At 35.2% G+C, this 25640-nt stretch overlaps 2 protein-coding genes across 2 annotated transcripts; one reads left to right on the top strand and one right to left on the bottom strand.

The window, feature by feature from the left end:
• Positions 1-1782: 1782 nt before the first annotated feature.
• On the bottom strand, positions 1783-15320 carry LOC109113612 (sodium-dependent neutral amino acid transporter B(0)AT2-like). The gene is made up of 12 exons (XM_042726712.1): positions 14220-15320; positions 6941-7172; positions 6707-6864; positions 6294-6420; positions 5374-5549; positions 4948-5058; positions 4601-4842; positions 3632-3812; positions 3282-3483; positions 3033-3192; positions 2754-2916; positions 1783-2502 (listed from the first exon to the last, which is right to left on the bottom strand). Exons 2-12 carry the CDS (start codon positions 7170-7172, stop codon positions 2161-2163), a joined length of 2094 nt encoding a protein of 697 aa, XP_042582646.1. The 5' UTR covers positions 14220-15320; the 3' UTR covers positions 1783-2160.
• A 947-nt stretch (positions 15321-16267) lies between these two features.
• On the top strand, positions 16268-25439 carry LOC109048129 (epidermal growth factor receptor kinase substrate 8-like protein 1). Its single transcript, XM_019065817.2, has 16 exons — positions 16268-16365; positions 16701-16748; positions 19576-19663; positions 19789-19841; positions 20042-20189; positions 20288-20376; positions 20563-20637; positions 20881-21029; positions 22168-22312; positions 22404-22435; positions 22580-22688; positions 22804-22941; positions 23026-23155; positions 24235-24400; positions 24486-24618; positions 25134-25439. Exons 3-16 carry the CDS (start codon positions 19576-19578, stop codon positions 25218-25220), a joined length of 1542 nt encoding a protein of 513 aa, XP_018921362.1. The 5' UTR covers positions 16268-16365; positions 16701-16748; the 3' UTR covers positions 25221-25439.
• Positions 25440-25640: the final 201 nt, after the last annotated feature.

Below are 25640 nucleotides of genomic sequence, written 5' to 3' on the forward strand. Positions count from 1 at the left end.
TTAGTCTTGACTAAAACTTCTTGGATCAGTCTAAAATATAGATTAAAATCTTTCTGGTCAGCCTGAAATGAACTAAAAGCACGCTGAGCTTTTCCACCCATAATAACCATCATGAACCAACATGAAATGAAGCTGCCTTCTGTATTTGTGTTTACACACCTGATTCAACCTGAGGATCCACATAGCAGTCATTTATTTTAACTGTTCTGCATTGTTCTTCTGATATCACAGTATAATTCAATGTTACTGCAAACTGTGCACTTTGAATGCAAAGCCTTTTCTTTCTGTGCAGTCTAAGTTTGGCATTATGGAGTCATGGTTTAAATTGCATTATATATTACCTTACCAGTGTGGTTGTACAAACCTGAAAATGAAAACATATATGTAGATATTCGGAGTGGCTGATGCTCTTCCATGAATTGTGCTTCCTGTTTGATAAAGTAGCTTTAAGCTAATACAGTATTTGTGCAATCTAAGGCAATTGATAGTCAGATTGTTTATACTATGATCTGTGGTTTTACTAAATACATTGTAGTATTTAACTGTCACTGAAAACTACAAAATGATTCTTGTACTTACACTGCTGTTTAAAAGTTTGGGATCTGTAAGATTTGTAATGTTTTTAAAGAAGTCTCTTCTGCTCATTATGACTGGATTTATCTGACCAAAAATACAGAAAAAAACAGTAATATTGTAAAAAATAAAAATGCAGGATTATTTGATACAGTTAAAAAGAACCATGATTTATTTAAAATATTTTTATTAACAATAAAACAATATGTCTTTATTATCACTTTTTATCAATTAAAGTCATCCTTGCTGAATAAAAGCATTCATTTCTTTAAAAAAAAAAAAGACAACAAACTTTTGAAAGTTAATTGTTACAAAAGATTCCTATTTTGAATAAATGCTGTTCTTTTTATTCTTCAACGAATCCTGAAAAAAAGGCACAGGTTCCAAAAAAATATTAAGCACGACAACAGTTTCCAGCACTGATATCAAATCAGCATGTGAGAATGAAGGATCTGTGGATCTGAAGGATCATGTGACACTGAAGACTGGAGTAATAATGCTGAAAATACAGTTTTCACAGGAATAAATTAAGCTTTAAAGTATATTAAAATAGAAAACCATTATTTTAAATTGCAATAATATTTCACAATATTACTGTTGTTTTCTGTATTTCTGATCAAATAAATACAGCCTTCATGAGCAGAAGATCCCAAAACTTTTGAATAGCAGTGTAATTTATGTCCAATATAACTATTGACATTTCATATAACTCTATTAATAATATTTAATACAATTTTCTCTTGATATTATAACGGATTCCAGGCTAGAACTAGCTTATTAATAAAGTTACTAATAGTTTCATAATCAAATAAACCTTTTACCTCTAAATACCATTTCTTTGCAGAAAAGTAAACAAAAACATTAGTATTCTATTAATATTGATTATTCTGATATATTTTTAAAAACTTCTTCCACCAGCATGAGTATAATATCATGATGTCCTTTGGAGAAGCTGTAATCTGATATATAATTCTAAGTGTGCACATATGTTAAAGGAATAGTTCTCCTAAAAATGAAGATTTACTGAAAATGTACTCACCATCAGGCCATCCAAGATGTAGATGAGATTGTTTATTGTTCTGAAAAGATTTGGAGAAATTTAGCATTACATCACTTGTTCACCAATGGATCCCCTGCAGTGAATGGGTGCCGTCAGAATGAGACTCCAAGCAGCTGATAAAATAAAATCACAATAATCCACAAGTAATCCACACAACGAAGCTGCGTGTTTGCAAGAAAGAAATTAATCAAGATGACTTTAGCTTCAAATCTGTTCCAAATGTATCTATGAGGGTGAGTACATTTTCAGCAAATTTGATTTTTCTTCCTTTAAGAGGCACCTTTGCAATTGAGCACATCACTAAGTACATGTAAGGATTCAAGTACAAACCAATTCAATGATTGGTGCACTCACAAAAAGCACCCCTCTCAAATAGGGCCTTGGTTGACACATAATTTTCATGAATGTGCATTAGCATAATGAGAATAAATGTAGTCCGTCTCCCTCCACTCCATTACTGATCAATTAACAGTCTTGTTGTTTTCTGCTCAAACACCTGTTTATCTCGATTTTGTCCCTGCATTTCCTTACAGCCCAGTGTCTTCCTCTTCCTCTTCCTCTTCCTCTCCATCTTCCTGTTGCGGGAGCAGCACGTAATGTTCAGCACCCAGATGAAGGAAGGTGGAGCGCGGCCGATTCCTGTCTTCATCCAGTGGGGAGTGATGGTTATTTGGCTCTGGCTCAGAAGAATTGTATTTAGAGTATCGTTCTCTTGGAGGCTGAACTTCGCCCTCCTCCACTGGTAGGCTCTGTCCACCTCTGAGGAAGGACAGCAGGTAGCCAACGGGGACGGGGAGAGATGCTACGATGATCAGCGTGGAGAGCATGACCAGAGCCCATCCAGGATACTCCAGGCTAGTTTCAGATCCCTGAAAGAGAGAAATACCATCACCAACCTTTATTAAAAAAACAAAAGCAATTTGATAAATATGTTTTTGTTCATACAATAAAAGTCAATGGGGTCCACAACAATTGACCTTCACTATTCACCACCGTTCAATTTCATTAAAGAAACTGATAGTTTTGTTTTTTGGCCCTTTAAAGGTATCTACAATCATCATTCCTTTTTTTCATAGAAGTTAATTTAAAATGTTCCATCTTATTTGAGAGTGTATAATACCGTGGTGTGGTTCCAAGCTGTGTAAGTGGGCCGTTTGAAGACCATGCGGAGAAGACTAGCAGCCAGCAATCCCACCATGCCAAGCAGACACACATACTTCCACAAATAGCAATAAACCACTGGAGGGCGCCAGCGCAGCATCACCTCCACATCATCCAAGAAACTGAAGAACAGCAAATACAGTGAGGATTAAAATAAGACTGCAACAGCTGATCACACAAACCGTATTTACTCCAGGATAATCACAATAGAAATCTATCATTTCACATTTCATCTCACCGATCAGCACCGTAAATCCACGCCACGCTGACAGTTTCAAAAACAACAACGATGATCAGTGGCAATGTGGCAGAATAGTCATCAAACATGGTCACAAAATAGTTGCCACTTCTCTGAGTGAATAGCAGGCCAATGAAGAAGCCCAGGATACAGCTACACACTGCAAATTATACAATCATACGGCCAAGTTATGTGACATTTACAGCCAGGGCATAATATCCTTTATTATTAGTGTCTATTTGTGTGTACCCGTCAACATGGTCTTGTGGCGCCCCAGCACTCGGAAGTTGTCCATGAGTGGGGTAAGAATCCCCTGCATGGTGCCAAACATGGTGGATAGGCCCAAATTCAGCAGCATGAGGAAGAACAAAGTCGACCAAAATGGACTTGCAGGAAACAATGCCATCGCCTCCGTAAATGCTATAAACGCCAAACCCGTGCCTTCCACACCCTGAGAGAAAAAGAAAGAGAAACAGGAACGGCGTAGAGCGACAGTTGAACTTCCACAAACAGAAAGCATTTAATTATGATAGTGATTTACATTTAATTGATTAGAAATTTAATATGAAATGAAGCTCATACATATCTGTGAACCTCACCTTGCTCATTTCTCTTTCCAGGTCACAGTCAGTGATATTTGACCCTAGCAGGCTTCCATAGTGGCTGTACCATTCTCTATAATCTTGAAGAGCCACTAATTTGGGGTCCGACATGTTGAACCATGGCCACCAATGTTGCGCTGAACCTGTTTTTGCCATTTCTGCCATCCTGACCACATTACTACAGAGTGATATTAACAAAATTAAGAAATTAGTAAATGATGTTTAGTAACAGGGAAAACTATTAGCTGGATTCGTTGTATGTAAATACATCTGAGGGGACAAAAAAGATGAAAATGAATAATGAGATGTATCGTTAAAAACAATGTATAACAATTAAATTGCATTGTAAATTTAATTATGCTACAGTTCAAAAGTTTGGGGTTTGTAAGTTTTTTTTTTTTTTTTAGAAATTAATACTTTTATTCGGTAAGGATGCATCAAATTAATCAAAAGTGACAGTAAAGATATAATGTTACAAATATATATTTCATATAAATGCTGCTCTTGACCTTACGTCTTTTCATCTATAAAAAAAAATGTATGTGCGGTTTTCATAAAAAATGTTAAGCAGCAAAAACATTGATAATGACAGGAAATTTTCTGAGAAGCAAATCAGTATATTAGAATGATTTCTGAAGGATCACGTGACACCGAAGACTGAAGTAATGATGCTGAAAATTCAACTTTGCATCACAGGAATAAATTACATTTTATAATATATTCAAAAAGAAAAAGTTATTTTAAATTGTAATAATATTTCAAAATATTACTGTTTTTACTCTGTCCAAATGCAGCTTTGGTGAGCATAAGAGACTTTGTTTAAAAAAAAACTTTAAAAAATATTACTGACTTTTGAACAGTAATGTGTGTCCTATGCACCTTTTCATAACACCTGCTTAAATTAAGGTAAGAAATTGAATACAATTGTATTTCAAGTTCAAAAAGTGAACACAGATTCTCACTTACGTTGCAACACAATTCAGAGCAATGTTCTTGGCTCTGAAACCGAGGACCACAAAGACAACCAGAGAGGCCAGTACTGAGGTCATAAAGTTGATGCCAGAGACCATGATGGCGTCCCGGTGGCAGTTGTTATGCACAGGGTTGTAGGACGAGTAAGCGATCACAGAGCCATAACCTAGACCCAGTGCAAAGAACACCTGTGTAGCAGCCTGACGCCACACCTGCACTTCCCCCCAGATCTCCAGCTAATAAAGAGAAATAGACTATGATTACACAATCACATTTAAATATTGCATTTGACGTGCCTTTGAATTGCACTTTATAGGAGTAGTGTGAGCTTTTGTTGTCACCTTAGGGTAAAACATATATTTGATGCCCTCTATTGCACCATCCAACATGAGCCCTCTGATGAGAAAACAGATCAGCACAGCGTAAGGAAACACTGAGGAGAAATACATCACCTGGAGAAAAGAAGAGACAGATCATTCAATGGATGAACTTTTTGTGTATTAACTTCAAGTTGATTCCATTCATTTACAAGTTTTTGCAACAATTTTTAATACACTGTGGGGATCAAATGTCTCAGGATACTAAAATCTCACAAAGATAGTGAAACACTAACATTGTAAGGAAAATGGCTTGATAAACGTAAAAAAAATTGAAAATAGGTTAGGGGATAGAAAATATCATTAGCTCAGTAACAAACAATGAATGTACAAGAAAAGTCCCCAGCATGATCGAGAAACAAACGTGTGTATGTTGTACGTATGTTGTACCTTGGCAGAAGACTTGATGCCCTTGATCATTGCAAGACACACGATAGCCCAAGCTGCAAGCAGGCAACCGGTCAGGATGGGGTTAAACTCTCCTGACTGATCTATGGAGTCTGAGATATCCAGAGCCTTCCTGAACCAGAAATATGAGGTAGGAGAGCTTGCTGCACATTCCTTCACTAAGACAGAAAGATGAGATGTGTTACAAAACAGCCGTACAAAAACCCTTTATATCAAAGTCACACAATATACAAAGAGTGTAATTATTAGGGATGTGCGTGAGTAACTGACTAGTATCTCAGTCATCATTAGTGAAATTCTATTTTAAATTTAATATTAAAATATAAAAAAATAATATTTTACATTTTTAACAAAATACATATTTCACATACATATTTTAGTACTATTTAAATGTTTGGGGTCAGCAAGTTTTTTTAAAATGTTTTTTTAATTAATTTATTTTTTAAGTATTTTGCTCACCAAAGCTACATTTATTTGATCAAGAATAAAGCAGTGAAATTAGAAATTAAAATAATTGATTTCTATTTTAATATATTTTCAAATGTGATGGTAAAACTGAATTTTCAGCAGCCATTGTCACATGATCCTTCAGAAATCATTCTAATATGCTGATTTGCTGCTCAAGAAACATTTCTTGTTATTATTAAGAAACTGTTTAACAGTTGTGATGCTTTAGTTTTTTTGTGGAAAATAATTTTATTTTCAGGATTTTATGATGAAAATATAGTTAATGTATCAATTTAATGTATTCTTGCTGAATAAAGGCATTCATTTATTAAAAAACTTACTGAGCCCAAACTTTTAAACATGTTAAGAAATGAATCATTCCTTTTATGTGTATATGACTACAAAATGAATCAAAATGGCCAGTTCACGTGTTTATGTGTTTGTGAACAACATACCTGTCTGGTTTGAGATCATATCTACAGGACACTGTTCCCATGGCAATGGATACTGGAATGAATTCCCCATATAGAACAGAGACCAGGCAATGATCACATTATAGTACAGGGCCACGAAGAAACAAACCTGCGAAAAACAAGAGCAGCATGGAAATGTATTTATCTTATGCCTGTGTAGATATATTATTTTAAACCAAACAGAAAGTCAGAAAATATTCATTGTCAATATCTTTACTATCTTTATATATATATATATATATATATATATATATATATATATATATATATATATATATATATATATATATATATATATGCATATGCGCCCAGTGTTAAAATGCAATAAAATAAAAAAAATAAAAATATTTTTCAAATATTAAAATATTTGTTATTCCCATATAGAGATATTTTACCATGCAACTGGAGTAACCGATGCCAGCAAGGCGAGGTGAGATGTGTTTCCAGACACCGATGCTGCCCTGACGGATGCTCTGCCCAGCGGCCAGCTCCATGAAGAACAGAGGAACCCCGATAATAAGCAACAGCATCACATACAGTAACATAAAGGCACCTGAAGACAGAGAGTGTGTAATTACATTAACAAACATTCGATTTCACAGACACATACAATGAACAAAAGTACCTACCTCCTCCATTTTGGTGGCAGAGATAGGGGAACCTCCAGACATTGCCTAGGCCAACGCTAAAGCCCACCTGGGCAAGCACGTACTGCAGCTTACTGTCCCACGCTGGCCTGTCATCCTCCTGCCCATGGGCACCCGCAGACCCTTCTTCATCAGCCGACACCAGAGCCACGTCTGATCGACTCTCAGCCAATACACTCCCATCCTCACCATCGAGCAACGGCGGCTTCTCCATCTAGAAAGGGCACAATATTTGTCACTAAATGTTGGACAATATTCTGTCCAATGTCCAGTGTTATTATACTATTATTTATATAATATTATAGCATTTCTTTATTCATATTTTGAATTAGATTTTAGTTTTCATTTTAATTTAAGTTTGTTTTAGTAATTTTGCTATGTGCTCATTGTCATTTTTTTTTTATTTCTATTTATCTTCAATTTAGTTTTATTTCAGTTCTATCTTTTATTTAAATCTTCTCTAAATCAATTTTTAATAGTTTTAGTTACCAATAACAACACCGCTTCCAGTGTAGCTCCTTGATTTAATCATTATGGATAAAATTATGAAGCGATTAATTTTTATAATGTTCCTTTCAGGTTCTTGGCAATTATATTGTCAACAGAAAGTCTAAAACAGTGACATACAAAAGAACATGTGTTCAACATGAGTTAACATGATGCTCACAGTATGTGAAGACACCTCCTTGGATGAGTACACCCTTTCACAGAAAACCACAGGGAACTGCTAACCTTTTATTTTTCTTTATCTATCTCTCCACTTCACTGTATTTACTTCTCTTGTTTCCCTCGGACTCTCTCCCTCTTTCCTGGAGAGAAGTGAATGGTTTCATTGTGCTCTTTATGTAAGTTGGAGCGAGAAAAGTCAAAAAGTCAAGTCCACCTTGCCATCTCCCGCTTTCCCTCCAGCTATCACTTTTCTTCTCACTTCAAGGTAAACAGTAGATTATGGTGTAAAATGTACAACACTGAGAGCAGAAAGCCAGAGTGAAGAGAATATAGAAAGAATAAATTATTGTATAATTATTGTATGTTATATAAATATTGTATATTGTATAATTATTTGTTTTATTTATTTATTTATTTTATTTTATTTTATTTTTTTGCATACTTTCACTCCTTTGTCACTAACCTGTACAGTGCATCTCTTTATCTTAGAAATAATCCAGACATTCTCCTCCAGTGGAGATAAAGAGCTCAGCTGAACAAACATGGAAGTGTGTATTTTAAAATGGTGGCTTAAAGTCTTGTTAATTTTACAAATAATAAATGTTTGCATACAGATCGGGCCAAATATTTAAAAGTTAACAGAGGGCAACCCCAACTACAGCCCACGAACATAATTCCGCTATCAGAGTCCCGCTGATTCAAAACCAGTTTTGCCAAAAACTGTATTTCACATGAGATTTATCAACATACAGAGGTTCTCCTTGTGATTGTGAAACACAACCAGTCCTGTACAAGAACCTTTTGGCCAGTTAATTGCTGTTTTCCCACTGTTAGAAAACAAAAAGCTCTTTGAGTTTAAGCTTGTTTTCTAGCTAAGGCTCCAGACAGATGGAAACTTACTTAATGTTTAAATTACAGTATGTAAAAAATGAACTAGTTTTTATGCAAAAACAAACAAACAAACAAACAAAAACCAAGAAAAAAAATATACTTTATAATATAAAAAAGTGGAAAGATTTTATATCATAGCACCATACAAAAACACTGTTTATTATATATTTAATTTATATTCTAATATATTTTACTGAAGATGTTATAGTAACTAATTTAGCTGGCTAATTTAAAGTGAAAAGCACTTCAAGTGCTGTACTATAAACTGTGAAATGTTCATGTAACCTCTAGTCCAGCCAGTGAAGTCATTCTACATCACAAGATCAGTATTTTGTGAGCAAGTGGTACTAAGTGTACATAGGTAATCTGATCTGTATACAGTTTTTTTCCTAAAATTTCTAAACCCCCCTTTCTTACAATGTCTTCTTAATTATATGACACTATTTTCACTATAACACTATTATTTACATTTAGTCATTTTGCAGACACTTTTATACATAAGGGATACATAAAGCGATTCTTCTTAAAGAGGCAAACAGACACAGGAAGTGCTTGTAATACCAAGTTTTAGGCATTGTTCAAGTAAGTATAAGATAAAAAGAGAATGAATAAATAAAGAGAAAGACAAAGTTTATTTATTTATTTATTTTTTATTTAGGATGAAGTCAAGTAGCCTCGAAAGAGATGAGTTTTCAGCTGTCGCTTGAAAATTGTCAGGGATTCCGCATTCCGGATAGGGGTGGGAAGATCATTCCACCAGCTAGGAATGGTGAACGAGAATGTGAAGTTTGAGCCTCTCTTTGATGGTACCACGAGGCGTCACTCACTAGCAGATCTCAGACTTCTGGAGGGGATGTAGATTCGTAGTAGTGAGTGGAAGTAAACGGGTGCTGAGCCTGTGGCTGTTCTACTGTATATGCAAGCATCAATGTCTTGAACTTGATGCGAGACGCAACCATAAGCCAGTGCAACGAGATAAAGAGAGGTGTAACATGGGCTTTTTTGGACTCGTTGAAGACCATTCGTGCCGCTGCATTCTGAATCATTTGTAGAGGTTTGATTGTGCTCGATGGAAGTCCAGCCAGAAGAGCATTGCAGTAGTCCAGCCTAGAAATGACAAAGGCCTGGACAAGACATTGTGCACCATGCTCAGAAAGGGCCTGATCTTTCTGATGTTGTGCAATGCAAAACTGCAAGATCAAGCAGTCTTTGCAATGTAGTCTTTGAAGGTCAGCTGGTCATCAAAGATTACACCAAGACTTCTGACTGAAGTTGATGGGGTAATGTAGAAGAACCTAGCTGGATGGAGAAATCATACTGTAGAGTTGGAGTGGCAGGGAAGACAAGAAGCTCAGTCTTTGCCAGGTTGAGCTGTAGGTGATGTTCTTTCATCCATGCCGAGATGTCCGACAGGCAGCCTGAGATCCATGCAGCTACGGCCATCTGGTTGAAATGAGAGATAGAGCTGTGTGTCATCACCATAGCAATGGTAGGAGAAGCCTTGTGCCTGTATGATGGGACCCAGTGATGTAGTGTATATGGAGAAGAGGAGGGGTCCAAGAACTGATCCCTGAGGAACCCCAGTGACCAGCTGAAGTGCTTTGGATACCTCCCCTCCCCAAGCCACCCTGAAAGACCTACCAGTGAGATAGGATTCATACCAGTGAAGTGGAATCCCTGTGATGCCCAGTGTTGTTGAGAGGGCAAACAGGAGGATCTGATGATTGACAGTGTCAAATTCAGTGTCAAATATTATGAAAAGTGCTATACATTACAAAGCATTTGGAAAATTAAATAATTTTATTTCCAGGATTGACAATATACATATCTGGTAACAAATTTGTATCCATATCAATGTTCTTGTTTATAGAAATAATCTTGGTTATTGTATGTGTTTTTCTTGTATAACGAACAAATAAAAAAAAAAAAGCCTAATGAAATTTAATTTTAACTGAATAAAAAAAAAAATCTCTAATATTGGATAAATATATTTTTCACATAAATTCTCAATAATTTTAGCTAAGTACAATGATAAATGGCAGACTTGTCATTATAATTCAGTGCTTTTCAAAGTACAAATGGGTCTGTATGCATGAAAACACATATGTATATAGCTGACTTTATTTTTCATGAAAGGGGATCTTCATATTTGCAGGTATTAAAAAGGTTTAAAAAGGTGGAAATCCCCTGAACTGAGGCATGACATAAAGTCATGCATCTGCATATTTTCACAGCTAAAAGGGCCATATGGGTAAATGTTGACTTGAAACAGTCAGGTATAGCAGTATTTACCAACTGTATGGAGAAGGGCCCAGCTCAGGGATCTAGTAGTAGTATAGATTTTAATGCCATGTCAGCATCTGAGGCTATCTTCATGGAAAAACTGAGTTACAAAATACAAGGGTTGCATAAATATAATAAAAACTAACAAAAATAAAAAATATACAAGATGTTTTACCTTTAAATATGATATAAAAAAAAAAGATCTGGTAAAATAATAAACAAGTCCTTAAGTGAGCTTACTACAGTACATAAAAATAATGTCTACTTGCATTAAAAGCGGGACAGTCCAATAAAATAGGTCAAAACAAAAAGACAGAGACTGGCAAAACACACACATATTTGTTTCCTCCACTGTGATAATTGAAAACTACACAGATATAAAGAAAAATCACAAACAAATACAGAAACCTTATATAAAAAAGAGAGCATGTGAGAGAAAGAGGTGTGTTACTGCGTCAGAGCTGGAGCCGCTTGTCATTCTGAGTTGACTGACAGGCGGACTTTGTGAGGTGGAAAGTTTTCAAAGTCCGATGCCTCTATGATGATCTCGTGATGGGAAAAATAAACATCTCATCTCTCTTTTGTCTTCATGTCCTTGCATGTCTAAGTAGTTGTTGTTTTTTTGCACTGCCAAATGATACAATAAAGAAAGACAAAAAGCCAAATGAACAAAGTGTGAAAGTGAACAGATTTCTTTGCCACTTTGTTAATCCTCCAGGTGCCTTTTCAGTAGTGCTAGTGACCTTCCCACTCAACTTGTTGTTTGATTGGATGTGCTACTTCTCTGTGCTAGTCTTATTTGATTTCATTTATGCCACTGTGCATGAGAACACATGACTATACCTGCAGACAGTATCAACAGTGTGTAAACCACAGATTATTTAATTGAAATATTGAAATTGACACCCTCTCCTTTGCTCTCACTGTCCATGTGGGTACCCACACTGTTTATATTCATGTCAGCTTGAGGGAAGCTGAAGTTTACTTGTGTTTCAGGGTAAGAAAGATAAAAAACACAACTTCACGTAAGAAACACAACTTCACGTATTACAACAATTCCCTAACTACAAGTCCAAAGTTATGATAAACAATATGTTTTTCTTTCTGCAACAAATACTGGCTGTTAATCTTTGTTTTTTTTTTTTGGTTTTGTTTTTTATATATATAATGATTTATGTTATTGAAACTGTGAACAGGTAATTATTTAATAATTATTTATTATTATTTGGCATTTATATGAAGATTTGCATATATTGTAAATATTTTTCTAAATTGTGCCTAAACTCCTTTCTGCTTTATATTTACTTGGAAAACAATACACATACAAAAATATATATAAATAAAAACATAAAAATGTCTTGACTTGAAGTTTGACTTAAGAAGCCAATGTATATTTTTGGCAAAATTTTTCTGCAACATCACCAGCTTGGTGCAAATTTGGCAGCTGACAGTATTTTAGAAACATACCATTCCAACCAACCTGGAATAATATATCACACACCACCAGTGTATTTACACTCATTGATTCAGCCTGTAAATAAACTGTAGCCTAAATACTGATTAAAGACCAAAACCACACAATTTGTCAGTTTCTTAATCGTTTTTTGGTAGAAACTGTTATATAGGAACTAATGCATACAACTCCTAACCACATATGCATGTTAAAGCAATAGTTCACCCAAAAATGAAAGTTTGATGTTTATCTTCTTACCCCCAGGGCATCCAAGATGTAGGTGACTTTGTTTTTTTGTTTTTTTCAGTAGAACACAAATTATGATTTTAAGCTTCAGGCGTTGCAGTCTCTAAGCTGTACAATGCTTGGCAATGGTCACAGAATCTGAGAGAATCTGAGGACCATAAACACTCTATCTACAATCTCAATCTGGAGTGTTAATGGTCCACTTGAGAGATAGGTGGTGGTAATGCACTTATAAGTCTGCGATCCACCATAAAGCAACAAGAAGAAGATGATGCAGGCTGTTGTGAAGCACATTCACAAGAGTTCAAACAGCTTCCCAAAGAATTCTCCATTGTCATGGATGCTATTCCTAAAGGAGCTGTTATGCTTTTAAGGGACTCAGCTAGATCATCCAGCACTTTATCTATTTCTTTAGACCCTTTTGAAATCCCAGTAGGAAAACCTCCTGAAATCCCAGTAGGAAAACCTTTATTTTTGTCACCTCCTTCATCACGTATCTATAGGATTAGATCACTTTTTCAAAAGGAGCTTGTACCAACTCCATATGTGGTGTCTTATTGGAATAATGTGGTTGATCATATTGATTGGAAAAAAGTATGGACTCTGTCTTTGAAATACATAATGACTAACAAGGTTAGAGAAATCTCATTCAAATTGTTACACAGATTTTACCGAGCTAAATTGTTTTTGAAAAGGTTTAAATCAGACACAGATACAAGCTTTTCTTTTTATGTTGACCCTAATGAAACTGATATGCATATCTTTTGGGATTGTCCTCACACACAGCTATTTTGGATTGAATTCTCTAATGTTATCAATCGCAGTGTGCTCCAGGGTTCCTCTCTGCTTTTTAAGGATGTACTGTTTGGCTTCTTTAATATACAAAAAGATAAAATGAATGAATATTTTATTATTAACCTATTATTACTTCTTGCAAAATTTAATATTCACCACAAAATCCTTTATATATTGTTTTTGAAAAAGAGGTTCAATCTCAGAGCTTTTAAAACAATTAATTTAATATTTTTAATTTATTTTGTTAAAGCTTTTGTTTATTATTATTTATTTACTGTTGCATATGTATATAAATGGTGCTTTGCATGTAATGTCACCTCTTTGCACGTAATGTTGATATTATCTGTATTTGTATCTTTGGTACCTTGGCATTAATAAAAAATAATAATAATAATAATAAAAAAATAAATAAAAAAAATACAAAGGGCCAAACTTCCGGATGCAACACGGATATACATAAAAAAAAAAGTTCTAAAAGTTCAGACATTGCATGAATCAGAGGTAATATATATATATATATATATATATATATAAATAAATAGTTCAGTTTCTTGCACAGACCGATCGTTTTGTGTCTTTACACATCAATGTATTGCAACGAGCGGCAGGGTTTAATGGATTTCTCTGTGCATGTTTTTTTCTCTCATAGATTCTGTTACCATTGCCAAGCATTGTACGACTGAGAGACTGCAGCGCCCGAAGCTTGCCCTGAGGGTAAGCAGATACTTGGGTGAAGTATCCCTTTAAAGAAACTCTTGAAATGCAGCTGAAAAGTACTTTTGGTTTTTTTAAAGAGCAAGATAAGAAGTGTGAAGTAAAAAAAAAAAAAAGTATCCCTTTAAAGAAACTCTTGAAATGCAGCTGAAAAGTTTTCTCTTGCAGCTTATGAGAAAACTTGCAGCAACAAAGTTATTTGACTCTTACCTTGCAGCCCGGATCAGGGGGAGTTGCCCTGTGTGTGAGTGTTTTTTTTTCTTTTCTTCTTCGACTGACTGACAGCCTCTGTGTTATCGATTCAGCTAAAAATCCAGTCGTTCAGACCCAGTGCAATATTTTTATCCCGCTCTTCTGGTGCTTGAGAGATCGCCACGTTGGACTGCTCGGCTCCGATTGTACAACTTTGGTAAAAAGGCAAATAAACGCCAGCCCCTGAAGTTGTGTCGGGTGTTCTGTCATTGGAGAACAACTCATGAGCTTTTTTATTTCTGTTGTAAGGTGCCCTCCCCCTTCTTGACAGCTCTTTGTGTCACATTACAGAACACGCGGTACCTCCGTTTTGGGGTCTGCACTCTTCTCTTTAATATCAAAATACCTACTTATATAAATACCTACAAAGTATTTAGTCAGTGTATAAAGTCCCTTAGACTGATATTATATCACGTAGGTAGCTGCTCTGGACAGTAAAACGAGAGTTATGCATGGTAGTAGCCTTCATGACAGCTAACTCCACCTCGCGCCACGCCTCTTGTTTATGTTTTGAATAAGCACACTGTTCTTCACGTGCGCTGAGAGCCTATAAGAAGGGCTGTGGGTTCGTATAGATACTATATTTGCCACAAGAGCAGAAGTGAAGTAGTGAGTTCTTGTGAGAAGGGGCGCGTTGACAGGCGTTACATAACATCACTCATTCTGCCAACGAGGCCCATTACAGTTTTTAACACACGAGGGCGCTAGTGCCTTACCTGAGGCTTTCTAAAATTCTTACATTCAGAACATCCTCGGTTTTATTATTATTATCACGTTTCTTTACTGAAAGGCCTTGGATTTATACGTATATGGGCATTATTCGGTATTATTTTGGGACGGGAGAATAATAGGCTGGGATGAAACTGTGAAAGTCTGACAGCGTTGGAGTTTTAAATTGAACTCAGTGAGTCGAATCTTTTGAATCCTTCACTGATTCGTTCAGTTTTACGTTCATTAGCGTGTGACATTGGAAGACCAGAAACGCAAGCTCATTCAAAGAAACATAGTTTGGTTAAGCTGTATGCAGTGTCATTATGAGGAGAGGATGACGTCACAAAGATGCTGGTGTGCAGTGTTGTAAAAAACGATGTAATTGTAATCAATAACTTTACAAATGTACATTCAAAAATCCAAAAAATTTTAATAATTGTTATCTATTACTTGATAAAACAAAAGCCATAAAGGGTGACATCACGTCCTGTTTGGTGTCCTAATAAATTTCGCATGTTTCTGCAATAGGTGGAAAAAAACTATTCTTTATGACAAAACAATTGAAACAATTAACCAAACCTGTTCCCCTAAATCAAATAAACAGAACATTTAAATAAACTATTCCCATTCCAAACTTAACTTTATTAAAAGTTGCACGTCAACAGATCTTAGAGGCTCCAGAGTGTTTAATTAATCCTTAACTTTAAAGATTCAAAATGCAGATTAATTCACTAAGGTACAGTGTAGCACTGTGAATGAGAGGAAAGAGGAAATGCAGGTACAAAAAGCGTCATGCGAAACTTGATTCACAGTTCCTGGTAGGATAAACAGCATTTGTGCTTTACTTGGCAATAGACAGAATTCATATCAAAATGACACGATCACTGCAAGTGGGAGGTTTTGTAAGTGTGGGAGCGAATGTTAACTTGAGAAATTCTTCTAATAATAGTTGTCCTTATTTTGAAGAGAAACAATCAATAGATAGTTTTGCACAATTTCCAACAACTGAGCAAGCTACATAGTTTCATAAGAATAACAAATATTTAATAACAATGAGAAATAATTGTTTTTAAAAAGGCAAGCAACAACAATACATCACTAAAACAATCTACATATCAAAAGCTTTGCGATAAGAAAATATCACTCTAAATGTATTGGGTGCTGACAGCACACACCACATAAATTGACCCAGATTCACGAAAGTACTTCAAATAGATTAAACACTTAGGTAACAGCATTTCTTTACACCTATGAATGACAGAGGAACAGTGGAAGAGAAATAAAATAAAGAAAGAAAGAGAAGAATGACAGATCTAGACAAACAAGCTTAACCTGAACACACTGAACTGAAGCAGTGACTGATGCAGTTCTTTGCCGAAGACTTTGTGGCTGTGTGAGTACTGAATTTTTTCCACTTGTCATTATGTGTGAATACATATGTTTATGTGGTGTTTTACACATTTCTTTTAATATATTCTATTATCTAGTTTGGACCCCTCAAAGTTTCTTATAAAAATCTTAGCTCTCTGAAGATCTTTATTGTATAGTAATTCATACAAAAGAATTCATCAAAACATGTTTCTATGCTCTTCATATCCTGAAACACGAGAGAGAGAGAGAGAGAGAGAGAGAGAGAGAGAGAGAGAGAGAGAGAGAGAGAGGAAGTCCAGATTTTCTTAAAGTTAAACAGATCAACTTGTTTTTCTTGTTCTTGCATTTCTCTATTAGGTGTAAACAGAAGATGTGACAGAAGGAGGTGCACACATCTAACACACGGTAAGACTCTTCATTCAGCCAATTAAATCTTTATAATAATGTCTTGGAAACTGACACTTTATATTAATACAGTACTAGCAATTTTGGCAACAGGTGTATTATGTTTTTATAGTCACATACAGATCCTAGTTGCGATGCACACAAATGCTTTCCCCTGAAGGACTGGAAAGTATTACTTCATCTATTGCAATGTTCAATGCGTTGTAATCACATATCTAAGAGCTATATTTTTTGTCTTGTACCTATTCTTTGGCGACACAATGACATGACAGTGTGAATTCAAGCAAGTCATTGAATAGATATCTGCGAATAATAGCAGTTGTGTTAAAAATCCTGGGCATAGATGCTGCCACTCCTCCTAAACAACACAAGAGTGTTTAGCCAACACAGTGATTTTGACATGGTGATTGTGTTGAGTTTTTAATATGGTTCTTGGAGATTTCTACTTGCAATTTTCATGAATATAGTGGGTGTCCAAGAATCTGAAAACCAGGTATTCAAAATCTAATCTAAACCTTGAAATAAAAAAGATTAGGATTTTGAAACATTTTAAACATTAAATTAAGAAGTATTATGACATAAAATGAAGATCAAATGTTTTAGATTCTGCACTATTTCTAGGTCACTTACGTAAGTACATTTGTGGCATTGATAATGACTTATTGTATAGACATTCAGATATTCCTGCTTCCACTGAAGCACAAGATGCTCTATGGATCATCTCAAATCAAGCTGGAGAAAATGTTCACTCAACTTGTTATGCAGTCTATTGCCAATATTATTTAATTTATTTATTTCCAACCATCCATACATTTTCCTAACTGCTTGTCCTACGTACAGTGATATAGAAAAGAATCACCCCCTTTAAAATACTACATTTTGTTGCTTTGCAGCCTAAAATGAAGATGGATACAGTTTTGTTTTATCCAGCTGAATTTACTCAGTGCAACTTCTAACATCCAAGTTAAAGATATAACACCAACATGTCAGAAAAAAAACAGAATCACTGAATTGGAAAAAGAGCTTTCCTGGAGCATTTCAGTCTTTGGTAGTGCAACTGAAGGGATAAAGTTGTGGACAGGCACAAATTAGGAAATGGATACGAAAAATATAAAAGGCTTTATTAATGCCTAGAAGCTCAGTGAAGTCTATCATTAAGAAGATGAAGGTATTTGGTACAACAGACCCTCCCTGTATCAGAACGTTGCTCCAAACTGGATGAAAGAGCAGGAGGAAACTGCTCAGAGAGGCGACCAAGAGGCCTACAGCAACTCTGAAGCAGCTGCAGGAATTTATTACAAAGAGTGGTCATTGTGTGCATGTGACAACAATATCACAAATTCTCACAAATGTGGCTTGTATGGGAGGGTTGTAAGAAAAAAGCCACTCTTCAAGAAAGGCCTCATGCAGTCACGACTGAGCTTTGCCAAAACGCACCTTGAAGATTCTGAGCCAGATAAGACAAAAAATGAATTATCTGTCCTCGACACCAAACAAAATGTCTGGCGGAAATCCAATACAGCTCACCGTCCAAATAACAGCATTCCTCCAGTAAAGCATGGAGGTGGTAAGATCCTGTTCTGGGAGTTTCTCTGCAGCAGGGACTGGAGCACTTGTCAGGACAGAAGAAAAAAATGGATGGGGAAAAATACTGTCAAATTCTTGAGGAAAATCTGCTGGCCTCTGCCAGAAAGCTGTCAATGGGAAGAAGGTCTACTTTCCAACACGACAATGACCCAAAGCACACAGCAGAACTGAGCACACAGTGGTTGAAGGAGAAAAAGATGAATGTCTTTGCATGGCCTGATCAGAGCCCAGACTTAAACCCCACTGAAAATCTGTGCAATGACTTGAAGCCTGCAGCCCACAAACAGTCACCATCAAATCTGGTGTTAAATCTTTCACTTGGATGTTATACGTTACACTGAGTAAATACAGCTGGATAAAACAAAAATTGTGTCTATCTTCATTTTAGGATGCAAAGCAACAAAATGTGGTTATTTTAAAGGGGGGTGATTCTTTTCTATACCCACTGTATATAGGGCTGTGGAGATGTAAGGCTGGTATGTATTTATTTATTTATTTAAAACAAGAGAATAAACATGAGAAAAAACTTTTCAACAAGTGGTCTTTCAAATCCATCTGTAAAAATTGAGTTGTACATTTTTAATGACTATTATTATTGTTTTTTTTTAACTGTTAACATCCTGAAAAGAAATGTTCAGAGACTCTGTAACAGCTCTGGTGTGACCCCACAACTAAGAAGCTCATTGATCATAAAGATCTGACAAAGGTTTATTGGTTTCTGCTGGTCGGAAGTTTTAAACAACACTTTTGAAAAATCTGAACAGGCGTGTCTTAATTATAGGGAGTTGTGGTAGCCCAAGTCCCGAAGCTTAGTTTATTAAACCATTTAAAGAGATTCTCTCAGGCCCCTTGGCATAGTCTTCTCACTTTTTTGTCTCCCTGCCAGCTCAACTGAATGAAATTCTGTCTTCAGTTTCTAATGTTTTCTCCCCAATAGTCCACTACCCAATAATCCTCTTTGATAATTGGGTTCTGGTAGCATAATGCTGTTTAACTAAATGTTTAGTCCTACATAAAGTAATGACCACGGAACTGTAAACATAATTTAAGTAGATTTCAAAATTCAGACATTGTTTGTTCTCTTAAATGCATTTGAAAAGCAACAAATGTGCCCATGCCATGACTTTGTGAGCAGGTGACCAGGTAAAGATTTCAATACGATGATATATAATTTTATCACTGTCTATATAACTTTCTATGTTTTTTTGTCTTTTCTATTTTCATGCTTTTGCTTTCTAAGATGGCTGCTCCTCCAGTTATCCCTAGGAGACAGTCTAAGTCTACAAACGACACAGCTGCTAATTTACATCCCATAGGTGTAAATGCATGTGCGTATATGTCTATTTTCTGTATGTCTATTTGATCAAATATATACATAATGACAGTATATACATTTTTGATAATATATGTAAATTTGTGTATTTCATTGCTCTATACTTGTATATTTTCTTAGTAAATGGAGGAAACAGAGTGAAAACAGATCTGATGCATGCACAGAGAGAAGTTGTAAGTATGACTGTTAAATAGGACACTGCCTGTTGTATAGAATGCAGACCTAAAAAAAAAAAATCCAATTTAGTTTGTAATAAAGGAGACCAGGGCTAGTTGTCACACTTTTTACACCTGTGAAAATCTCCGAAGGTTATTTATTTAAAAAGAGATTAAAAAGAGGGTGTATAATACTTTTTTATATCCCCCTCTCTTAGGAGTTGGTGAATCGCTGTTTTGCTGATGTGGAGCATTTCATGGCCCGTCTGCAGGAGACAGCAGAGGCTAAGAACATTCTAGAGCAACAGAGCATTAAGAAGAATAGCAAAAAGAATAAGAAGAAAAGCAAGAAGAAACAGCAGGATGGTGAGAGAGATGCCCCCAATGACCTCCATAATTCTCAAGCATATCTGAGACCTTCAGAAACATAATAAATCATAAATCTTAAACATATTTGTTTGTAGATGGCCCTCTCACACAAAGGGTGACCCCACCATCAGAACAAGAATTTGTGGATATTTTTCAGAAGATTAAATATTCTGTCTGTCTACTGGTAAGGTGACGAATTAGACAAATCTTTCTAAATATTGCCTTGTATCCCCCCCAAAAGGGAGGTGTTTTTTCTTCAGTTATTTTTTTTCCCATTTTGTTTGGTTGCTTGAGTAGTAGAGCATAAATGACAGCTTTAAGAGCTTCATAAAACTGCTGTGCTTGACCAGTGTGTGTGTCTGTGTTGTAGGATCGCCTGAAGATGAAAATCTCAGAGCCAACAGCAGAAGAACTCTTGCACCATGTCTTCATCCCTTTGCAATTGGTAAGAGTATTACACACACACATATACACAGCAGACATTACAGAGAAACACACCCAAACACTAACATTCACATGCCTAATTCAAAATCTATTATACATAGAATTGGCAACATAGCTATTCTTCCTATAACTTCCGCTAACTTTAATTTAAAAGAGAACAGAGGTTAAGTTTTTCCAAAAATTAAGGAAAGAATTTGTGATTGCCATATGGTGTACAGTATATGGTTTGTTATATGTTCACCAGATGGTAAAGACCACAGGTGGTCCTGAGTTGGCAGCAACAGTCTCCAGCCCCGCTATGACCAGTGGAGCAATCTCTCTACTACAGCAGAACCTCAATGAACAAGAGAAACAACTGTGGAATTCACTCGGGTCAAACTGGACCATGCCAAAGTCAGTAACAAAACTGTAGAATGGATATCATACTATCAGAATGCACAACCAAATAGATATCTACTTTGAGTTTGAACCTTGCTTAAATGGATAGTTCACCCAAAAACACATTCTGTTTATTTACTCATCCTAATGTTATTCCAAACCTGTATATGACTTTCTTTTGCTTTGCACAAAAAAGAACATAACATAAGTTCTAGTTGTTCTTCTCTACAACAAAGCCCTGTATCTTAAAAAAAACAAAAATAGCTGATTGGCAAAAAAGGCTTTATATTACTTATTTTGATTATACTGAGTTCAAAAATATCTATAAAAACTTTTCATTACATACAAAAATATTACATATATACACAATTATATATATATATATACAGTGTATATATATATATATATATATATATTATATATATATATATATATATATATATATATATATATATATATTATATACTTTAATGCACTTATTAAAATAACAAAAGCAGTTGAATGTTTTAGTTTAATAGAAAAAAGAAGTATTCAAAATATATAATTAAAATTTAAAGTCTGCAAAGGAGTGAATTTTTTTTTCAGATTACCCATTAATATCAAATAATTTTTATGTAAACATAAGTTGTAACCAAATAAGCTTTTTTCACAAAATATATAATTTTCTGTTTCTGTCACAGGCCATAATTCTAACCTTGAAATCAGGATTAGGCATAAAGTAATGTCTTCATAATCATTCATACATGTGAAAATCGCCTGAGAATTGAACAAAATAGTAACGTGACTCAGAGGAAGATATGTATCGTATCTTTGTGGCATTTTTTTTCTTCTGGTTATTATTGGATAAGACTTATTTACCTTACAAATTGCTATCAAAAGCAAAATGCTGTGAAAATAAAATTATATTTTATGAGAAAGTGAGGCACTATTTGTGGAATCAACACCCCAAAATTAGTAAGACACAAGGAAATATGATGCAGGGTGGTGTAGTGTTATATTTAACAGGGAAAGGAGGGCTTGAGCTTCAAAAAGGAAGCAAAAGCACATTATAAAAAGTGTAAATTCTCTATTAAGGGCTCTATTTTCAAAATAAAGGCATTGAAGTAATGAAGTAATGAAGATTGGTTAGTTAACTCCAGTTTGTGTTTGTCAGCCCTCAACTCGGCAAGACTGTGAATCAATACACACCTGTCTTTCTGGATGGTTGGCAGCCAATGACCATAGACGCGTACGGACAACCCATCGAGGACCCCGTAGAGTCCCAGCACAAACATGAAGCCCTGATGCAGATTCAGCAGGTCTGAAACCTCACACTCACTGATATAAACACAGTCACAATACAAACCACCTTCAATTTCTTCCTTTCTCTTTCCACATGTCATTGATCAGGCACATCTCTCTGTATACCAGGAACTTGACGGGTAAGTATTGACCAGTCAGCTGTGTGTGTGTGTGTGTGTGTGTGTGTGTGTGTGTGTGTGTGTGTGTGTGTGTGTGTGTGTGTGTGTGTGTGTGCGGTGTCTTTGTGATGCCACTTTGTTTCATTGTGTGTGATTTCGGTTTAGGATGGAAGACTCCTTGCCTCTTCATGAAGAAAGGCTGTACTGTTGCAGTTATGACTTTGTGGCACGAAACAGTAGTGAACTCTCAGTATTACATGGAGAAACTCTGGAGGTATCTTGCATAGACATACACACAAGCAAGGCTTCCCTTTTTGTACTTGTTTTAATTCACACTCCACTAACTCTTACTTTGTCTCTCTCTGTGTCTCTTATCCTCTCTGTCTTAGGTGTTAGAGTCATCAAAGCGATGGTGGAAATGTAGGAATGAATACGGCCAGATCGGTTTTGTTCCACATAATATCCTCGAGCCAATCAATCACGCAGAAGTTGATTCTCCCAACGTAGTGATGCGCAAGCAGTCCATGGTAAAGGCATCATGTGCTCACATATGTAATCAGCAACACACTCACATGCTAAGTCACAAACTAATTCCTAACATATTTTCATAGAAAGCTCCTATTGCTCCCCCGGGAGGAGGGAGGGTCTCCTGTGTTCTGCCCAGTTCCACAGGCAAAAATTCATTTCACCCTGATCCACGCCCCCACAGTATGCCATCGATTGGAGACAACGGAGATAAAGGTGATGTTTATAAGTGCATTAGTTGTAAATTAGTGACTTCTAACTATTTAACAAATGCCTTTTATTCAAAGTATGATTACAAGGACAGTACTTCTGGAGTAGAAGTTAAATACCTTGAGGTTATGAAGGATGGTGAAGTCTTTATTTATCGCTGTTGTATGCACAAAAATGAATGGCTTAATGTCATTTCGAAATAATTTTGCATTTTATTCATAAACATCTTACTGATTTTTTCTCCAGTATTAGTATTTGACTCTTAGGAATACTTGATTTTGATTGGTCATCTGTGACATTCTGCAGTCAAATATGTTTGTATAATGCCAGCAAAACTGTATGTTTGACCATTTATCCTTTAACACTAGGCCAGTTTCATTCTGGGTATTCTTTTTTCTTCACATAATTAAATTCAAATCAATATTTGTTTTATAGTAAATAATAATAAATATTGATTTAAATAATAATTGTTATTTATATGTATGGATTTATTCTTTTGGTAAATAGTTGTTTAAGAAGCTGGATACTGTAGAGTCATATGATCAGTATCATAAAACAAAACAAACCCTTTCAGAATTATACTAGTGTAATTTTATTATTATTTATATACTATTATATATACAATTTTTATTAATATTTTAAATTAGCTTTTTATATGTTTTTTTGTAATATTTTCAGTTTCATTAAATAACTTTTTGCCATTTAATCAGTTTTTGTTTTTAAGTTATTTACATATAGCTTTAATTAATTGTTATTTCTATTTTAGTTTTGGAATTGTAGTCCTTAAACTTGAACATACTTACTGAAGTTAGTTGCCAAGGCAACAGTTTTAAGGTTAAGGTTTACAGTTAATACATATGTTTTAATTTATTACAGCTCATTTCAATTACCAAAAGCATTTTTTATAGTTTAAGTGAAAAATAACAAAACTGAACGAAACAAAACCGCCCTGGGATTTTTTTTTTTTATAATGGCATTTTATACATTATCACTTATATATCATATCAGAGGATGTCATAAATGTCCACTTTTAAAAATGTGTATTTTATTTGATTTCTTACTGTAATATGTATATGTGTTAACAGTGTTTTTGATGAATGATGAGCTCTCCCGGCGATTGGCTAATGGTAAATCAGCATCAGTACGTCCAGTGGTAATTAACAAAGCAAATGAGACAACCGCACCGCTGTACTATCACTCCTCTCAAGCTGAGGTTCAGGGGTGGCTCACGGCAAAAGGCTTCAATGAGTAGTGAGTAAAATACACACATCACAATCTGGAGCTGAAACTGATCTAAGACCCTTGCTCATGTGTTTAATCTCTATCTGTGTCTCAGCACTGTACATAGTCTGGGTGTCCTAACAGGAGCTCAGCTCTTCTCTCTGAATAAGGAGGAGCTGCGTGCCGTTTGTCCAGAAGAGGGGACCAGAGTCTACAGCCAGATCATGGTGCAGAAAGCACTGCTGGAGGTAAATCACTCACTCTCACAAAATACCTCTCATGCCTTCTCATTTTCCCTTCTGGCAGTTTCAGTTGTCAGACCTCAGCTAATAGAAAAGGGATCTTCTGTCAGTCTCCTTCGACTGGGGATAGTTACTGTGAACATTTATGGAGATCTCAGACAAAAAAAAAAAAAATTTTATACTCTTTTATATTTCTACAAAAAAAAAAGCATAATATAATAACATGACAAATTAAAATATCAAAAAAAAAAAAAAACATTATGACTTAAAATGAAGAATATTTCATTTGAATTAAATCTTTAACTTGGTTTTTCAAGCAAAAGCATTTCAAAATGCTGCATTAATAGGTCAATAGTTAAATAGTTATAATGTAGTTAAAAAGAAGCATTTCGCTTGCAGTATAGAAGTCATTTGTTGGAACATTTCAAAGTTGATGTTTAAGGTTACTGGAAATTACTGAACAAACAGGAGGGAGATTAGCAGAAATAAATGATGATTGTCTTCTCATCACTCTGTTTCAGGATGAGCGGAAGGCCACTGAGTTGGAGGCCATAATGAAGAGACAGAAGTTGAAAGTTGATGAGAAAGCCGAGGGTGGAGAATTTTAATGGATATCGCTTTCACTCACACATTCAGACAAGCATTTATGTTAATGCTTTTACAGACAGGTGTGGCATGAATTAAGATCTTTTTAACCATAATGATCTTTATTGGTTTTGTCTTTGATGATAGATATATTTCATCATTTCCGCTCATCATATAGAAATCAAACCTGTATATTCCTTTATGTATTGTTTTTTAACTATAAATAAAATTCATGAAAAATACTGACGGTATGCATATTTTAATGGTATTCATATTTTATCATATGATTTTTTTTTTTTACACAATAAAACCAGAGCACACTGGGTACTATATCCCATAATGCAACTGTACACGGTTTGACCTTTCCATTGTTAATTCAGTGAATTGAAAGTGATTTAAACATCTACTTTTTAATGTATCGTTTGATTACACTACAAGTCCAG

The sequence above is a fragment of the Cyprinus carpio genome, chromosome A3 (assembly GCF_018340385.1).
Source record: "Cyprinus carpio isolate SPL01 chromosome A3, ASM1834038v1, whole genome shotgun sequence".
In the NCBI taxonomy this organism is placed as follows: Eukaryota; Metazoa; Chordata; class Actinopteri; order Cypriniformes; family Cyprinidae; genus Cyprinus; species Cyprinus carpio.